Source organism: Poecilia formosa, unplaced genomic scaffold (assembly GCF_000485575.1).
Source record: "Poecilia formosa unplaced genomic scaffold, Poecilia_formosa-5.1.2 Scaffold417, whole genome shotgun sequence".
NCBI lineage: Eukaryota > Metazoa > Chordata > Actinopteri > Cyprinodontiformes > Poeciliidae > Poecilia > Poecilia formosa.
In genome coordinates, this window is record NW_006800356.1 from 408622 (window position 1) to 428502 (window position 19881).

The window sequence follows — 19881 nt, forward strand, 5'->3', positions numbered from 1 at the left end:
AAAGTGAAAAGGATAAAACAGAGGAATCAGGTGAGACAACAAAGTGATTATCAGATCAGGAGATTTCCTTAATGTGATTTTAAATTAACTTTAATTCAGCTTGTCACATTTAGCTCAGTTTTCAGAGCTTGATTTGAACTCATTCTTATGTAACCATCTCAATATTTGCTGACAATTATTGTGTTTATTGATATTATCCAGTGACGTGCGGTGAGGTTCATTGCTCTGACTTACGACTTATATAGACACCATGCATGTTATTGGACGTATGGAAATTTCGCACAGGCATACAACGCTGGGGGGCAAAAGACTAATCATTTACATGTCATCCATAGCCGCGTTAACTCAGCGAAACTTAGAAATGTAGGTATTAATTTCTTGCTATGATCCACAGCAAAGGGAAAGAGGTATTCACCAAGACTCGTTGCCATAGCAACTGACAACAATGCCACTTCATGTTTTAGGATTTAACACTAAAAAAAACATTCAAGAATTTTGCGCAGAGAACATTTAGTCTGTTGTTGTATGTTTTAGGCTTAATGTTTTATTAATAAATAATTTCTGTGGTAGATTAGCTACCGCTTCTACTTTAGTGAATTACTTAGACATACAAACTGTAGCCCACAAAACGCACATTTCATTAAAAAACTAAACAAAAACATCTTATTGCTGCCTTACCTTTACTTATCAATGAAATCCATGCACCGCTAATTCTGCATAAAAATATCCGTTCTTCCAAAGCCAAGTCTATCCTCAGCATGTCTTTTCTGCTCCGTCTGAGAATCATCAAACTGTCTGGAAGCAAAACCTTCAGCTCCGGTGTTGGTCTTCCTTTAGTTATTTTCTCCTGCTTCAACTGAAAATCCACTTTAGAAAACTGTTTAAGTGCAGAAATGTAGTCTTTCATGTTGACGTCGGAAGAGAGGAGAAGACAAAAATATCGCTGTACTTATTTACTGTGTGGCTAGCTCCATGGCTAGCTCCATGGCTAGCTCACTGTGTCTTACTCTGCAGTTGTGGAGTCGCAATGTCTGGGATCATGAGCGCCCCCTGCCATGAGGCAGGAGAACTGCCTGCCTCCCCTGGAGTCTGTTATCTGCCGTTTCTGATCACTCCTCCGCACACAAAACACGATACACACACAGTTGGTGACAAAAAACACTGTACATTATATACATAAGCGAAATTATGGAAAATCTGTCCATATATTAAATGTTTTTTAGCCATTTTATTGCCGGCGTACAGACAGGAGGAGCTGCTCTCATAGAATGGCAGCCAGTGCAGTTAGAGAGGTTGATCAGTCCAGGTGAGGCTCAGCTTCCTGCTGCCTCACCGGCTTCGCTTCTGAGCATTTGAATGGGAAAATACGAAAATCCAGCGATATTCAAGAAAAAAATAATCAGAATTGGTTAAGCTAAGTGAAAAATAGGTACTTTATAGTACAAACCACAGGGTGAAAATAGCAATATAAATGATTTTATTACTATTCTTCCATGATGACAGGTGAGGCTATGCCTCACCTGTCTACACTGACCGCACGTCACTGATATTATAGATTTATAAATACTCTTTATTTTGATTTTTTTTTATTTTGCAACTAGGAGAACTCGGTAAAACAGAGGTGGCCAAGAAAAGTGAAAAGGATAAAACAGAAGAATCAGGTGAGAAAGATGCCAGGTGGTTTGAGTTGAGGCCAAAAAGTGATTATCAATTCACTTCATTTTGAAAATAACTTTTCTTAAATATGTCACTTTTAGATGCAATTTGGTAGCTCAATTTTCACTCATTCTTTTGTAATAATTTCAATATTTATGAGAATAAGGCTATGTGTTGATATTATGTATAGATTTATATATATTGACTTTATTTTATATTTTTGTTTTCTAACTAATAGAACAGAGTATAAAAGATGAGACTAAGAAAAGTGAGAAAAAAGAGAAAAGTGAGAAAAGTGAAAAGGATAAAACAGAGGAATCAGGTGAGAAAGATGCCAAATGATTTAATACAACAAAGTGATTATCAGATCAGGAGATTTCCTTAATGTGATTTTAAATGAACTTTTATTCAACTTGTTACATTTAGCTAATTCTTTTAGCTTGATTTAAACTCAGTTTTATGCAATAATATCAATATTTATTAAGAATAAGGTTATATGTTGATATTGTTAATAGATTTACACACGTATACACTTTATTTAAATACTTTTGTTTTCTAACTAATAGAACAGAGTATAAAAGATGGAATAAATGAGACTAAGAAAAGTGAGAAAAGTGAAAAGGATAAAACAGAGGAATCAGGTGAGGCCACAAAGTGATTATTAGTTCAGGAGATTTCCTTAATGTGATTTTAAATTAAAGTTTAATTCAACTTGCTACATTTAGCTAATTCTTTTAGCTTGATTTAAACTCAATTTTATGCAATAATATCAATATTTATTGAGAATAAGGTTATATGTTGATATTATATATACACTTTATTTTTGTTTTCTAACTAATAGAACAGAGTGGAAAAGATGAGACTAAGAAAAGTGAGAAAAATGAGAAAAATGAAAAGGATAAAACAGAGGAATCAGGTGAGAAAGATGCCAAATGATTTAATACAACAAAGTGATCATCAGATCAGGAGATTTCTTTAATGTGATTTTAAATTCACTTTTATTCATGTAACTTGTCAGACTCAGCTAAATATTTTTAGCTTGATTTTAACTAATTTTTATGTAATTATCTCTATTGAGAGTAGGGCTATATGTTATTATGAATAGATTTATATATGTATACACTTTATTTTATATTTTTGTTTTCTAACTAATAGAACAGAGTATAAAAGATGAGGCTAAGAAAAGTGAAAAGGATAAAACAGAGGAATCAGGTGAGGCCACAAAGTGATTATCAGATTAGGAGATTTCCTTAATGTGATTTTAAATCAACTTTAATTCAACTTGTTACATTTAGCTCAATTTTCTGAGCTTAAGTTAAACTCAGTTTTATGTAATAATATCAATATGTATTGAGAATAAGGTTAGGTTGATATGTTGATATTGTTCATAGATTTATACACATATGTACTTTATTTGAATACTTTTGTTTTCTAACTTATAGAACAGAGTATAAAAGATGAGACTAAGAAAAGTGAGAAAAATGAAAAGGATAAAACAGAGGAATCAGGTGAGTTGAGGCCAAAGTGATTATGAGTGATATATATCACTTTTATATTTTTGTTTTCTAACTAATAGAACAGAGTATAAAAGATGAGGCTAGGACAAGTGAGAAAAAAGAGAAAAGTGAGGAAAGTGAAAAGGATAAAACAGAGGAATCAGGTGAGACAACAAAGTGATCATCAGTTCAGGAGATTTCCTTAATGTGATTTTAAATTAACTTTAATTCAACTTGTCACATTTAGCTAAAAATTTTTTTAGCTTGATATTAACTCATTCTTATGTAATAATCTCAATATTTGCTGACAATTATTTTATTTATTGATATTATCATAGATTTATAAATACTCTTTATTTTGATATTTTGTTTTATTTTGCAACAAGTAGAACTCTGTAAAACAGAGGAGGCCAAGAAAAGTGAGGAAAGTAAAAAGGATAAAATAGAGGAATCAGGTGAGACAACAAAGTGATTATCAGTTCAGGAGATTTCCTTAATGTGATTTTAAATTAACTTTTATTCATGTAACTTGTCAGACTCAGCTAAATATTTTTAGTTTGATTTTAACTCAGTTTTATGTAATTATCTCAATATTTATTGAGAATAAGGTTATATGTTGATATTATGTATAGATTTATATGTATACACTTTGTTTTATATTTTTGTTTTCTAACTAATAGAACAGAGTAGAAAAGATGAGACTAAGAAAAGTGAGAAAAAAGAGAAAAGTGAGGAAAGTGAAAAGGATAAAACAGAGGAATCAGGTGAGACAACAAAGTGATTATCAGATCAGGAGATTTCCTTAATGTGATTTTAAATTAACTTTTATTCATGTAACTTGTCAGACTCAGCTAAATATTTTTAGCTTGATTTTAACTAATCTTTATGTAATTATCTCTATTTATTGACAGTAGGGCTATATGTTATTATGAATATATTTATATATGTATTCACTTTATTTTATATTTTTGTTTTCTAACTAATAGAACAGAGTATAAAAGATGAGACTAAGAAAAGTGAGAAAAGTGAAAAGGATAAAACAGAGGAATCAGGTGAGAAAGATGCCAGGTGGTTTGAGTTGAGGCCAAAAAGTTATTTTCATGTCAGATTTCCTTAATGTGATTTTAAATTAACTTTAATTCAACTTGTCACATTTAGCTCAGTTTTTTTTTTACCTTAATTTAAACTCAGTTTTATGGAATAATATAAATATTTATGAGATTAAGGCCATATGTTGATATTATGTGGATTTATTTATGTATTTACACTTTATTTTATATTTTTGTTTTGTAAGTAGTAGAACCTGGTAAAAGAGAGGAGGCTGAGAAAAGAGAGACAAGTGAGGGTGATAAAACGGAGGAATCAGGTGAGAAAGATGCCAGGTTAATAATTTTCATGTCAGGAGAGTTTGCATTATTTTAACTTCAGTTTTTATTGTGAAATCCAGATTTAAAATGTATTGGTTGTTTATTAGCTTGTTTCCTTAGGCTTTATATGAAATCCAGTTATTACTTACAGCATATTTTTTATAATTAGAAGATGGTGGAAATGCTGAAGATGGAAACAGAAAGAACGAGAGTGCACCAGAAGATGAAGATTCTGGTGAGCAATAGACAGAACAGTGACGGCATTCCTGCCTGTTTGGAGTTATTGTAGACATTACAGGAGAATAAGTGTCCATATTGGAAGGTTTTCTGAAGTATTTGGGAGCGTGGAGGGCAGCAGAAAATCCAGATGGTTTGTACATAAACCACAGGTGAGAGACGGGTAAGAACAGGTAAATTAAATCATTCTTCTACAAAGCAGTTACATGAATCCTTCACCACCAGGTGGCAGTGTGGGCAAACCGGTTCAGGATTTATTGCAAATGCACTAAAATTACTTGGTTATTTTATATTTCCTGGGGTTTTTGTGGCTTTTATCATAACTTAAAATGCATTTAAAAAACTTAAAATGCATTTAAAAGTAGTAGATTATTTTTATTTTGACCTACCAACTGGAGTTAATTACTGTCAACTGCTATTAAGTTGTTCTTGTATGTTATCACCCTTATAGTAAGTATTTGTAATACTCTGCAAATCATTTTTTAAATGAATGATACAATGTTATTTGGAAGCTTTGGGTTCATACAGTTACTTGAAAGCCTTGAAAATGCAATTAGGTGTTTTTAGGGCTTGGAAAGTGCTGGACTTCTCTATAAAGTCCTTATTCCAGCTGTGCAGGTTTATAATAATCTAATGTTTGATTAAAACCCTAAATTTGGAAAACATTATTTTCAGTTGAAACCAGATATTTTCATGCACACAATAAATAGACACCTTTTTTTCTTGCTGTCTGAAGTTAAATCCGACTAAACCAAACTTTTTCATGCCTTTGTGTCTCCCTATGCAAACTTACCAACAATGCTACAAAATGTGTAAGGAAACATCAACTTTTAAAATGTTCTTTACTCACTAATCAATAATTATTACATTCATTTAGCAGAAAGAAAATGTACTTGATTTCTCTGGATTGTTTTGGGTTTTAAATGTTTATTTAATATGGCTCAGTGAGAAACAGTTTCTTGCTCTGTTGCAGTTTTGAACTTTACCCAGACTCTAACGTCTCTGATGTTGTTCCTCTGCACTTTCTTCTCTAGATTCTTCTCTTTGCTGTTGTTAATCTTAACTTTGATTAAGATTAGGATTCTGTGTAATCCTCAGTAACTCCTATTTTATTTGGCAGTTCCTTTAGCTCGCTGGTGATCCAGGGTTTATTATTATCTGTGTTTTCTTGGGAATGTTGTTTTCCACACAGAAGTTTTTATAGTCCATCATACACTCAGTTGTTTTATTAAACTTTATTTTCATAATTTTGACTTATTTTATTCGATAACAATTTCGTATTATTATGAATTTTTTTCCTGCATTATTCTGATTTATGGTAATGCGACTTTCCGTAATATTGGGACTTTAATTATGGGTCATTGCTTTTTTTTCTCACATTATTTCTGCTTTATTCTTATAATATTATGACTTTATGTTGTATGACTTATTATTAAATTAATATGATTTTTTTTCTCGTATTGTTTCGACTTACCGTCATACAACTTTAATCTGATAATAAGGTAACTTAATTTTTCCTGACTTTTTTCTCACAATATTATAACTTTTCTTGCAATGTAACTTTATTTCCATCAATGTTTTTCTTACCAAGGCTCTAATGCTCATAGGAAATAGGATTATATGATGGAAAACTACATTTTTCTGTCCTCATGATATATTAAAATGATGCTCTGAAACATTTTAGTCTGACAAGAAAAGTAAGAAAGATGAATATAAAATAAAGCAGTCAGTTGTCTTATTGTTGAGCTGTTGTGATTTTTAATCCTGATCAGCTTTACTTTCTTATATTCCTTTAAATTTGGTCTTGATCAGATGTTCTCCAGGCTCTTTGGAGTCTGGATCTTTAGATTTAAATCTGACATATTGCCCAGCCCAACACTTTCCACCATCTTCCTCCACTTGCAGACAGATTTGTGAAAACATCTGGACTCCATTTGTGCATGTATCTATCAGACATGCTTAAAAAGAGGAGAAAACATAAAGATCCAAATAAATTCCCATTAATTTATTGTGCAGTGCAGGCATTGCTCAGCAACCATTTGCTGAGCAGTGCCTGCAGTGCTGCGGTTGTCCTGTAGGTGTCAGTGTGGGACTGTGCCGACTCGCCTCCATCCTCCTGATTGTCTCACCGTTGGTCTTTGTCATCCATCTTGTTGCACCTCGTTTTCAGGAATGAAAGGAATCAAACTAATTCAGCCTGTTCTTCCACATTTTAAAGAGTTAGTGCATGTTTTTCTTTAGCAACTTATTCAGAATACCTGAGTGTCGTCGTTTGGCTCCTGTTGCTTTGAGGAAAGCAGAGGCTTGAATTTTCTTTATTTTTTCGTTTGAGTTTTAATGGTTTCATGTCACTTCCTCATCTGAAGATGTTCCATTGACAGCCATGAGTAAAACATCTTCAAACATTTTGCATGTTTTACCTGAAACCAGGACATCCTTCTGATTCTCGAACCGCTCATTCGTTTAGGTTCATTTATTTTTCCCCGAGCACATTAGGGAAGCCCAGGGAATTACACAACATGATACATGTGAGCTGTTTTGGTTCATGGTGACTCTAGTGAATTTTTTATTTATTTATTTTTTTATTTCCTCAGAGTTGTTGTCTATGCCGGCAGTAAAACGATTTTCTGTGTCGTTTGCAAAGCATCCGACTAATGGTACGTCTGCTTCTTTCAAGTATTTTTCCACTGCACCTCCCTTTGTCTCGCATGCCTTCAAACTTTTAGTTTTTTTTTTTCTACTTTGGATATTTTTTTATTTTTTATTCCACATGGCCCTCCAGCATTTCCAGGTTTCCGTTATTTTGTTGATTTTGTACCAAATTTTTCTTTAATTCATTCACTTTGGACTCTTATTTTTCTAACACTGACATTCTCTGTCTAACCAGGGTTCCCACTAATCCTTCATTTTAAACCTTTTGAACAAATGTTGGGAATGTCAGCATATTTTCCAAAGGTTGTTAAAGAACAATTTTAATATAACTGGAAACATTTTACTAACTGTCTATGTAGAGCCGTGCAGAAATCCTCCTGTTGCTCATTCTTGCTGTAACTGGAAACGTTTTTCCTGCCTGGTTGTTGTTAGTTTGTTTTTATGGTTTCCCATGCTTCCTGAGGTTTGAACCAGGATTATTTAAGGTGTTTTCACACCTGATAGACTGGATAAACTCAGTTTGATTGGGAACCAGAGTTGCAACATTTATTACATTTCCAGCTGCTGTGGTCCTTTTTTTTCTGCTCTGAGTCAAACCAACCAAACTACTTGAGCAACCCGTTCCCCTCCTCTCCTCTGGGGGCGCTGCATCAAGAACCATTGAAGGAAACAACACAAAAACCTCTGAAGAAGACACTGAGCGCAACTTCCTTCTTCAGGAAATGTAAACAAAATGGAGTGGCGTCAGATTTTAGCTGTTGAAGGATTTTTCTTTTGTCTTTGGCTTAATATCACGAGTCATTTCTCCTGCCAGCAGTAGCTTAGTGTATTTGTTTTGGTTGTCTTTACCCAGAATGCCCTGCACTGTAGTCTGCCTCCTACTTTTGGAACGGGCTCTGGTTCGCTTGCCGTTCACGTTTGCACCAGAGTTCACTTCAATCAAACCCAGACCGAGGTTTATAGGCGGATTCGAGTTCACATTCAAACGAAATGGACGTTCTAATCAAACGAACCAGAGTTTGATTAAAGAGAACAGGGCTGGTGTGAATGCCCTCTTAATGTGTTTTTGGTAACACTTTACTTGAAGGGGTGTGCATAAGACTGACATAACACTGTCATAAACATGAACGAGTCCTTATGAATGTCTGACTGTTGTCATGAAGTGTCATTCGGTAAATAATGACACTTTTAATGCAAAGTTGCTTTAAAAATTGCATTAAAAGTCCATTAAAAGTGCCAACTTTGCATGATTTTGTAAATAGTGACAATTTAATGCAACGTTGGCATTTTTAATGGACTTTCAATGCAACTTTTAGAGCAACTTTGCATTAAGAGTGTCATTATTTACCGAATGACACTTCATGACATCAGTCATAAACATTCATAAGGACTCGTTCATGTTTATGACAGATGTTATGTCAGTCTTATGCACACCCCTTCAAATAAAGTGTTACCTTTTTGTTGGACTAAAGCATATTTTTTAAGAATGATGATGCTGGTTAATGTGGCAGATTTGGATAAGTTTTTCATTTTTATGTTTGTTTTTATTTATTTTTACTATCAAGTTTTCCCTAACTTCACTTCCTAATAATGGAGCAGAGCACAAACTGATTAAAATAAGTCATTTTGTAGAAATGAGACAGTATTTGAGTTTAAGCAGAATTAGGTTTTCTGTATCATGGAAATAAGCTGTTTGTGTTATAAAGTCTGGAGGTGATGTTTGCTGTGAACAGGTGCTGAAATACATTTAATCCCCCTGAAATGTAACACATTTTGACTTCAAACTAAACACTAATAGTTATTACAGAACTCTACTTCACAGAAGATTGTTACATCAAATACAATTAATTTAGAAAAACTAACACGCATGCTTTGCAAGACACAGAGTTTTGTGCTACTTTTGCCGCTTTGCTTTCCAAAGTGTTGATTTTTGACTTCAGTAATAATCATTATTTGAAGATGCCTTTCAAGTTCTTTTTTGACTGAGGCAAAATTTTAACTGCAAACTCTAGTAGTTTGTTGTGCATCCATGTGAAAACACAGGAAAATTGTCTGTGGAGCCGATTTCATGGGCGAACATGTGCGAGGTTAGGATGATCAGTGACCAAGGTGTTGTTTTTGGAGATTTTTAGCCTAGCGTTGCTTTAGCCATGCTCAGGATGCTTTTTTTTTATTTTATGTTGTTTATTACAACAGCATCACCCCCTAGCTGTGCAGCTTAGATGTTGCATGCATGTCAAGGCATTTAATATAGCATATATTAGGCTGCTCAGCTAAAAATCAGTTAACATTATCATTAGTTTATTAAAAATTGAACTCGAACTCTGAAAAATGTGAAGAAAATATACTATTCCAGTTGAATAGCTAAATTAACATTTAGCTATTTGATATTTAGCCTCAAATCTAAATATTTAGGTAATATGCAAATTCACTTGCCAATAACTGGAAGTTCACTACCAAAGTAAAAGCCTCCAATTTGGTAGTTCCAGTTATTCAGAAGAGATTTGCATATTAGCCTAGTATGGAAATCTTGGCTAATAGATTTGTATACTTGGCAAAGATTTGCTAATATTGACTCAGAGCTAAAAATTAGATAGAAGCTAAATATACAGCTTCGAGCTAATATTTAAACTAAATATTTAGTACAAACTGAATACCTAGTTTGAAGCTAAATATTTTTGCTTCAAAACTTCGGATCTAAATATTTAGATTGCCACTTCTGGTTAATGGAAAGTGAATTTGTGTATTAGTTAAATATCTAGCTCTGAGCTAAATATTAGCTTCAAACTAAATGTTTAGTTAGTTAGAAAAATATTTAGTTTAGAGCTAAATGTTTAGCTTCAGATCTAAATATTTAGTTGACATTGAAAGTCACTTGCCAATAAGTGGAAGTTGCCTGCCACCATAGAAGGCGGTTTTATTTTGGTAGTCCACTTTCGGTTATTGGCAAGTGACTTGGATTATTAGCTAAATATTAGGTTGAAGCCAAATATTTAGCTTCCCAATTAAATATTTAGTTTGATATTTATTCAATTCAAAAATACACAATTGATCCCAAAGGAAAATTAAAAGTTGCTGTAACTCATATTAATTTAAACAAATTCTTCAACTAAATATGTAAATAACTAAATGAATAGCAATAGCGTTTTGAAAAACTAACCCCCATTTTCTTCCTCTTATGACCGGCTAAAAGCCAAGGCATTGCTGTTATGTCACTTTATAGTGTAAATTTTGGCATTTGAAGAAAATTATCTTCTTTTTTTTTACAGCTTTAGTGTAACTTTCTTCACTTTCCATCGTTTGAAAACACATTTCATAACATTTTTATTGCATCTTGATACAGAATAAAATATGCAGTAACTTTAATGTTGGTGTGAATGGAAATAAAAGCCATTTTAAGAATTTTAAGTACGACTATCCTCTCCAATTTAGCCCCTACTAAAATCTTATAAAATTACGTAAAATAAATAAAATTCGAATAATTTCTTCACAGTTTCCATGATTTTAAATCAAAGTTGTTAATCATGAACCTCAGGTGGGAACCCTGTTTTACATCCTGCATACACCTGTTGCCACCACCTCATCAGTCATTGTTCAGCAGCGTGTCTGTGTGTGTGTGTGTGTGTGTGTGTGTTTGCATGTAATCACATTGAACACACACTTGTTTCCATTAGGCCTGTCGCAATAAATGAATTGCATAATAAATTAAAATGAACTCAATAATTTCCATTGGCATGATTTATCGTTTTTCTCTTTCTGTCAAAAACTGGATGATAAAAGTTTTCAGTCTGCTGCTTTGGTCTCAACTGAACCTTTTTTGAAGAACAGTTTTGTATGCAGAGATATTATTGTTCATTTAATTTGATGTTTTTGTTTATGTTGGACATTTAAGAGTCTTCCAGTTTCAGTGATAAATGTTTTTTAGAATTTAATGTTTATTGATCTTTAAGAATATGTTCTTACATTTTTATTTTGCCATTAACATAATATTACTTGAAAATGGTCTCAGAACTACGATATTCTCGTTTATTCTAATAACTTGTGGGACAATTTATCGTCCAGTGGAATGTATTGTGACAGGCCTAGTTGCCATGACGATTTAAAGCAACATGCCAGGATTTAACCCTTCTCTGTTCTCTGCCCCGACCGGCTGAATCTGTAATCCTCAGACAGGGGAAGGGTTAAAGGTCATCCCGTTTGCTCTTCTCATGCTTCTCTGTGTTGTTGCTTTGTGGAAATCCAGATTTCAGAGCAGAAAGGTGCAACTATGCCCTCTCATCCACTTGGTAGTTTCTTGGTTCCGCTCAGCGGATTGGGGACTGTTGTTCGTTTTTAGACAGAGTAATTGCCGTATTAAAATTTTTTTTTGGTGGTTTTGTGAGTTGTTTAGTGCCTGTGCAGCTGATAAATCCTGAAATTGTCCTGTTGTCACTGACGTGTCATTCACCGCAGGGACACAAGACGACTCGTCCACCGTCGCATCGTCTGCGTCCCGCTTGTGCAGTTGGACAGGTACAGCCCTGACCGGTCCTGCTGCTGGTTTGTGCTGGTATTAACACGTCCATGGGCCGTGTGTCATTACCGGGTGGCGTCAGGCAGTCTGTTGATGTTTTAACAACCCTGGGGGAAGTTTGGGCTTCACTGGTTCCCGTAGCTACTGCTGCTGCTGCTGCTGCTGCTGCTGCTGCTGCTGCTGCTGCTGCTGTTGTGTCTCTTGCTCCTTCGCGGTTCTCGTTGTCCGTCGTCGGGTCGCTCGGTTCTGTCCAGAGGCTGCAGAGGAGCAACGTGTCGTTTTCTGTGCATTGCCTTCAGCTTCACTGACACGCTGGGCACTTCCCGGATGATTTGCTGCTTCTTCTGATTGTTGGCTGTTGCTGCCGTTAATGAGAGCAAATCCCTCACACACACGGTGCACCACACTAAGGTTGGGCGATGTGCAACGCTTGTCCAACCGACATCCGTCCATACAGCAAATGACAACGGCCGACATGTTCACACAAAAGACATTTGGGCTTTTTATTTGGATGGAACAATTTAAATGGACATAAAAGTCCAAAAATTGATCAAGTAGTTGCCAAAAAATCCAATGGCTTTAACTGGATAAAAGATATAAGCAAGGCAAAGGACTGAAAATAGGGATGCACCGATCACTGCCAATACTGATTTGGAAGTGAAAAGTGAATACTGTTTAAAATGTGTTTTTAAACACAGACATAAAGGGTGCTGAATTACACATTTATTTGATAACTGCACAGTTTTAAACACACCAACAGCTTTACAAGGATGGTCAAATGGGTAAGAACAACTTTTTACAGTGAAATTAAGAGTAGAACAGCCAATGTAAAATAAAAATAAAGAATGGCGTTCTTAGAGCACAGAATTAGACTGCATAGATCCGCCCTCATAGATCAGGCACATTGTCATGATTCCCAATCTAGATTTTCTTTTCAATATTGGGACACAATCACCAAGTGCTGCAGCTCCATCAACCAGCTCTGAAAAGCATTTTACCAGCAGAAATTCGACTAAATGCCGTTAAAAACTGTTTAAGATAATTAAAAATGGTTAAAAACAATTAAATACCATTAAATATTTATATGGTATTTATATTAATATGTGTTAAAATCGTTTGATTTCACAAGTTGGAGAAAAACACACATAAGTGAATTTTCTGAACTCGTCTTCAGCACCGCCTGGTAAAATTAACCACCTGCACATCAGTAAATCCACATGACGTAAACATGATCGTTTTTCTTATCACAGTTTTTCTGAGTTTTGTCCAGAAGAAATAGTTGTTTCGTTTTTTCTTCTTGTTCTAATTCTGTCTAGTTTCCATACATATTTATTTTGAACTTTCCAAATTGCTCAAAAACGGTCTTAAAACTAAAGGTAACATTTCTGAAAAATATTTTACATATTTGTTGAATCTGTCACCAAGTCGTGACGTTACAGTTTGAGACGGGTCATCAAGTTCTGCTGCCGTTTTCAATCTGAGCTACTACAACCGATTCCGGACCAAAAACAACCAATCAGAGCGAGGAGGCGGGTCTTAGTGCTGTCAATCACAGTATTTGTGGCGCTGCTCATTCTCCCTATCCTTTGCCCCATTGCTCTCTGCTACGCTGCAGCTAGCATAGCCTGTTGTGAAGGCTAAAGCTAGTTAGCATAGCCACGGACGCTGACGGCGGATAAATGGTTCTTCTTCAGCGGTGAGTTGTTTGCCCCAGTAGCACATTTAGCAGCGCGTACATGCAATCGGTGCATCCCTAAAAACATGCAGAGTATTCACTGAAGCTCTCCAGGAAGAAACGCTGAGAAAAAAGCAGAAATAAAATGTTTTATCATACAAACGTCAAAATCCTTTTGGTAAGGTGTTTTTACGATAAACGGCTGCTTCCCGTGGATAAATTCGCCCAACCTTGCACACGCCTCCTTCCTCCTGTCTCATCTGTCGTACCTCAGACCTTCTCTCCCCCCTGAGCATCAAACCTTGTGTATCCTCTGTTCCCCCCACTGCTCTGTCCACTCGCTCTCCCTCTTCTTCCTCAGAGCCCGTGGAGGAACACCATGTGGCCCAGTTGTTGAGGTTTTTATCCACCGACCTCAGCTCGGGCCGCCGCCAGCTCTCTCTGGACCACGCTCTGGCCCACCACCTCCACCAGTGCTCCTACCACCTGCGCCTCTTCCGAAACTGGCTCATCTCCGGCCAGGACCCCCTAGAGTGCCTCCACGGTCAGCCCCAGGCCCCGCCCTCCTCCTGCTCCCCCGGCCTCTGATTAACCTCTGGTTTCGTTGGGACTGTGCTTGCTCTGTGGTTGACCCCCGTTGCTTCGCCTCCTGGTGTTTCTGCATGCCTGCCTGTTTCTGCTGCCGGCTGCGGCGGCCTGAGCCGCAAGTCTCAGCAAATTCAGCTCTGCCGCCATTTTACCACACAAATTACTGATTTTACTATAATCGCCTTGAAAATGCTGAAATTAATTATTTCTCAAAATAAGGAAACTTTACAACCATTTTATCTTCTATAAATACCAAATATGCAGAAATTTCCATCTGAGGATTAAATATTTTCACTCAAACTTAACTATAAAAATATATATTATATTATTTTATATTAAAAGTTATATTTTATTATATTGAAATTATACCAAGTAATGTGATATTAAACTATTAAATTATGTTACATGAAATTATATTTTATAAAATTATGCTAATTATAATAAATGGTTTGACCCAAACATGACTATACATGTATATTATGTTAAATTATGATATTAATGTTATATTAGATCATATTTTATACTATATTTTGTCTTTTATTATATGAATTTATATCAAAGTATGTCATATTAAAATGTTAAATTGTATTATGTGAAATTATATAAACTGTTATATAAAATTATTATGTTCAGTTATATTAGGTTGAATTGTGATATTTGTATAAAATTATTATGCAGTGTTAAATTATGTTATATTGCATTATAGTATATAATATAAAATTATTTTGTATTTTAAAAGATACTTTTATGTTTTTAACTTATTATATTAAGTTGTTATACTAGATTATATTTTGTGAGGTTATATAAATTCCAAATATGCAAATATGTTGGTTAGAATTTCCTTAAATATCATTAATTATAGTTTTGATCTAAGTCTGACCATTATGAATAATGTATAACATTAAATAAAGTAGAAAAAGCACAAACAAGCTTATTTAATAGAAATAAAATGTTTGTACTTTCCGTCTCTTTGATGATTTATTTAGATTTAATCAGCTAAATTCAGTTTGATTTATTTATAAAATGTAATTTAACAAGGATTATGTTAACCGGATTAGTTTTGTAGTGCAACCAAACCATGTTGTAAATATTATCCATTTGACTGGAATCTTCAAATTTTCCTCAAATTGCATCTAAAACCGTCTTTAAAAACAGAAAAATATTTATTCCTCCACATTTTCTTGATTCTTTTCAGGTTTTTAAAGGTTTTGTTGGGACTTTTTTACTTATTTCTGTTCAATCACCAGACAGATTTTGGTAATCTGCGTAACTGGAACCAAAGAATCGTTCAAGATGCAGAAACTAGCAAAAGTATTCACACCCTTTGATTATTTTTCACATTTTGTGACCTTTCAGCCAGACACTTGGGTGGATTTTATAGAAAGTGGAGGATTTTCTTTCTAAATTAAAGCCTTAGAAGTTTGATGTGCATTTATACTTAGCCCCCATTATTCTGATACGCATAAATAAAACCCAGAGAATCCTGTGAGCCTCCATATGATGTTCACTGTGGTTTATTTTCCTTCCTTATTGTGGTTTGTTTATGTTGACTGCGGATCCAAACATTCGTCTCCAAACGGTTCCAAACAAACTCTGGCGGTTTCGTTTATGGTGTGCTTGCTACACCATGGTGGGTTTGAGCCAAATGGCTTTCCGTAGCCAGGTATGTGCTGCATTGTGGGATGCAGTAAAATAAACTTTGTAAAATAAAATAAGTTTAGAGCAGGGTTAGGACAAGATCCCCTTTTTCTTTTTAATTCATTTAATTAGTATTATGCATTACTTTTGTTTCCTTGTTGCAACGTAGCAAAATGTGAGAAACTTCAAAGGGGAGTGAATACTTTTATGAACATCTGTAAGGAGCCTCCTAAACTCCGGGATAAGTCCAGATTCCTCCTGACCTAATGCTCATGTAGGAAGGTGTGATCCACACAAATAGCCGTTTCTTCATCTCAACATTTCGCCAGCTGGGCTTTTCTCTGATATAATTTCTTCCAAATATTGTTGATTTTGGTTGATGTGTTGCCTTCACAGAAGTTACTTGTTTTACCCAAAACCAGTAATGAGCGCCGCTAACTAAAACGATAGTTGTGCTAAACTCTAAAGCATTTTTCATAGATGCTCCCTCTGCTACCTCTAAAGCACTACACCAACACTGTATTTGACTTAAACCAACGCTGTAGCACAATACATACACAGTGTTTATCAAAAGCTAATGCTAAAGCGATATACCAGCACAGTATTTAGCAGAAGCTAACTTTAAAGCACTATAACTATATTGTATTTAGCTTAAGCTAATGCTAAAGCACTATAGCAACATACTAGTGGATGCTAAACCTAAAGAGCTACACCAACATGGTATTTACTGGAAGCTATTGCCAAAATTACACCAATATTGTATTTAGCAGTAACTAATGTTAATGCGTTTACTTCAGTTCCCTTATAAACTATATTTATATTTACATCTTGTTCTCTATCGTCTGTGTTTTGTTTTTATACTTGTGTAGTTTTTTTTTCTGATCAGTTTAGTTAAAAAGTGATTTGGGGAAAAGAGGAAACAAAAATGATGTGTAAACAGTATACACCCATTTCAAAATAAGAGCATGGATATAAACATCTGACTTGGTCAGTAACCAAAACTTCAACACAAATGTTAAACCTTATTTCACTGAAAGTTTACAAAACATCCAAGTAAGTTAGCGCTGGAGAATTTATTTATGTACAGGAAGATAAGTGCACTAAACGTTTTCAAATTTAGCTAAAGCGTAAAACAAAAAATTAGCTCAGCTATTAGCGCCTTAGTAGAAGATAGCTGAATAGCAGACAGCAGGAATACCGATCTAACATTGGAACTAACATAACAAAATTACCAACATTCAGGTCTAAAGAAGCTTAATAAATGAACAGAAACTGTCTTTATATCAAAGCAGACCGATGAAGTAAAACAATCAACTTTCAGATTCAGATTGATCTAAATCTGGAGTGTTTGTTGCTAATTTCAGTTTTATTTTGAGCATTTTGGTACTTTTTCACTCAAACTTTTATTTACTGAGTTTATTTTCCTCATAATGTTGAATTTTATGCAACATAAAGAAAATGTGGAGTGCAAAAATCGTCTGTTGTGAGCATGTTGGCACAGTGCGTAGCGTCATACTGCAGCGGGTTGTGCTTTACGGATGTAAACATGCCTGAATGACGGCGCACGAGTCTGCAAGTTCCCAGTCCGGATTCAGACAGGAACCGGACCTACAGCTCGGCGCTTTGGCTCCTCTGTCCTGACCCTAACCAGCATGCAACTCCTGCTTGTTTGCTGTCTCTGTGGCGAACACCGGCCTAGTTAAAGCACCGTCATCTCAGGTTGTTCCGGCTGCGGTTTGATGAACGGCTCTGGTTGTGAACTAACCAGCTTGGGGAGCGTGTTGTCAGAGGAACAGGGACTCAGAGAAACGGTGGATGTTTATGTTTTTATTTTTATGTTTTTGGTTGGGGGGCTTTAGAGGAACCTGCTTGCTTTTGCAAACATATGGAGACCTGTTAGTTGTGTCCCGTTTTCCGGGCATTCAGCATGGTTTTTTTGCAACTTGCCTGTATGGAATCAAACAGAACGGGACGGCTGGAGATCGCAGACCAGTAGACAGGTTCCTGCAGCACCGTGTCGGGGGGTTTTGGGTGGGAGTTGCCGGGCCTTTTGGTGATGGACGTCACCATTTTCCTGCAGTGTTGGGGTTTAAGCTGATGCGCCCGCGGGTGCCATGTGTCTCCTCTGCTGCAGGCTTCGAAGGCTGCTCCATGGTGCCCTCCATCTACCCGCTGGAGACGCTGCACAACTCGCTGTCGCTCAGGCAGGTCAACGAGTTCCTCACCAGAGTCTGCGAGAGCGCCGGGGATACACACACCAGAACCTCCAGAGGTCAGGAAACCTCGCCGTTCTTTTCAAAAGTAGTAGCATTAACTTCCTTCAGTTTAATTTGCTCTCTGTGTTTCCCCCACAGCTCTGTCGGCCATGTTGGGCGCTCACAATCAGCCGTCGGTGGATGCTTACATCCCTCAGAGGGTCTTGTCAACCTCCATGTCGCTCAGATCTCGCACCGACAGACCTCCATGGTGTGAGTATCAACGCCTCCTTCAGAACCATTTTCAATATGTTTATTATGTATCACATAAAATTATCTTTTACAACCATCTCTTCAGTCTCCACCAGTCAGGCTGTTTTGGCCAGTTTCTGATACCAGTTTTAGCTTATTACAGTTTCTCTTAAAGGTGACCTACTGTGCCTCATTGAACAGGTTATACAAAACATGTTCATTACATTTTTTTCACGTAATCATTCTTAGATGATGAGATTTTAGTCTGCTCAGTTCTGCCTATATTGAGCTGTTTTAGGGCGTCTGTCACTTTAAATCCTAGTAAGCTGCTTCTGGCCACGCCCCCAAACGGTTTGATTGGTATGACACAGCGCAGAGTGACAGTAAACAGTGAATGTGACTCCAAAGAGAGAAGTAAACCTTTTAGTTTGAATATTGCTTAAAGGGGCGGTATCATGTAAAATTAACTTTTTTTTTAAAATCTTTTCATCATGTCTTAATGTTATTTCCTCATCAGAAACAGATTTGGATTGTTGCTTTAATTCTTTCATGCATGTTTGAGAAATCCTTTCATCTCCATGGCAACCATTCAGTGTGTAAAACACCTGGGTGGGCCTAGCCCCGCCTTCGAGGACAAAGCTCCTCCCCCACTCAGCTCCTTCAGACTAGCCAGCAGCATTTGGCTGAGGAGCTACTTCTCTGGTAAAAACGTTGTTCAAGGTTTAATAGAGGAGCCATGTTGTGATGACCAGAAACAGCAGGAGCTTCTTAAAGAGACAGTCTCAACATTTTTTTACCATCTGATCATAGCTTCTTGATTATGTTATAAAATGGAAACTGTGACTGATGAACACGATGCCGCCCCTTTAAGCAGATTTTCTGTGTTTTCCGTCCCCGCAGACAGCAGCGGTCCATCCAGCACGGTTTCCAGCGCCGGCCCGTCCTCCCCCACCACGGCCGACACTTCGCCGCGGTTCAGCTTCAGCGACAAGGTGTCGCTCACCCCGCAGAGCAGCGAGGAAACCCACTCCTCCCAAAACGCCTCCGCCCAGCCGCCGCCCGCCGAAGTCCCGCTGACTCCAAACAACTCCCCAGAAGAAGAACCCGAACCTGAACCCGACAAGCAGCCCGACAAGCAGCCCAACGACCCAGAACCAGCAGTAGACAGACAGGAGGTGTCCTGCGGCGCTCTGGAGCCAGTCCCGGAGCAGAGGCCGGCCTGCGTGGCGCTGGCAGAGCTGAGTCTGAGCCGCATGGAGGGCTACTGCCTGCCCGGGTCGCTGCCAGTGCTGCTGGAGCTGAGGGAGAGCAGCAGCGAGGCCGGGTCCAGCTCGCAGACGCCCCAGTCCCCTGAGGGGCCCGACGAGTTCTTCGACACGCAGGAGTCCGTGGAGCTGTGGACAGACACTCCCGAAGACGCCCCGCAGCCCCTCACTGCCCTGGACCCAAAGCCAGCTCAGCCGGTGGAGCAGTGAACCGAGCGGTCCCGTCAGACTGGGTTTTTAATCTAAGCTCATCTGTTACTCACAGCAGCCATTGGGTGAAAAACCAACCAGAGGAGAGCAGAGAGTCTTAATACCTGGGAGAATATAATAAATATTACATTTAATCT

General features: G+C 36.8%; 1 protein-coding gene across 16 annotated transcripts in view; it reads left to right on the forward strand.

Annotated features, from left to right (window-relative positions):
• Positions 1-19881, forward strand: part of LOC103155226 (inositol hexakisphosphate and diphosphoinositol-pentakisphosphate kinase 2-like) — a 54625-nt gene that overhangs the window by 31918 nt on the left and 2826 nt on the right. Inside the window, exons 31-40 of one of the 16 annotated variants that reach the window (XM_016663369.1) lie at positions 1889-1978; positions 3099-3164; positions 3539-3607; positions 3833-3916; positions 4139-4204; positions 4450-4518; positions 4689-4754; positions 17957-18094; positions 18177-18290; positions 19170-19708. In XM_016663369.1, coding sequence (XP_016518855.1) covers positions 1889-1978; positions 3099-3164; positions 3539-3607; positions 3833-3916; positions 4139-4204; positions 4450-4518; positions 4689-4754; positions 17957-18094; positions 18177-18290; positions 19170-19708 — 1301 coding nt within the window. Of the gene's footprint in view, positions 31-1888; positions 1979-3098; positions 3165-3538; positions 3608-3832; positions 3917-4138; positions 4205-4449; positions 4519-4688; positions 4755-7350; positions 7414-11860; positions 11921-13957; positions 14141-17956; positions 18095-18176; positions 18291-19169; positions 19879-19881 lie in introns of those variants that run through there. The other 15 variants (XM_016663368.1, XM_016663370.1, XM_016663371.1 and 12 more) reach the window with 15 other exon arrangements.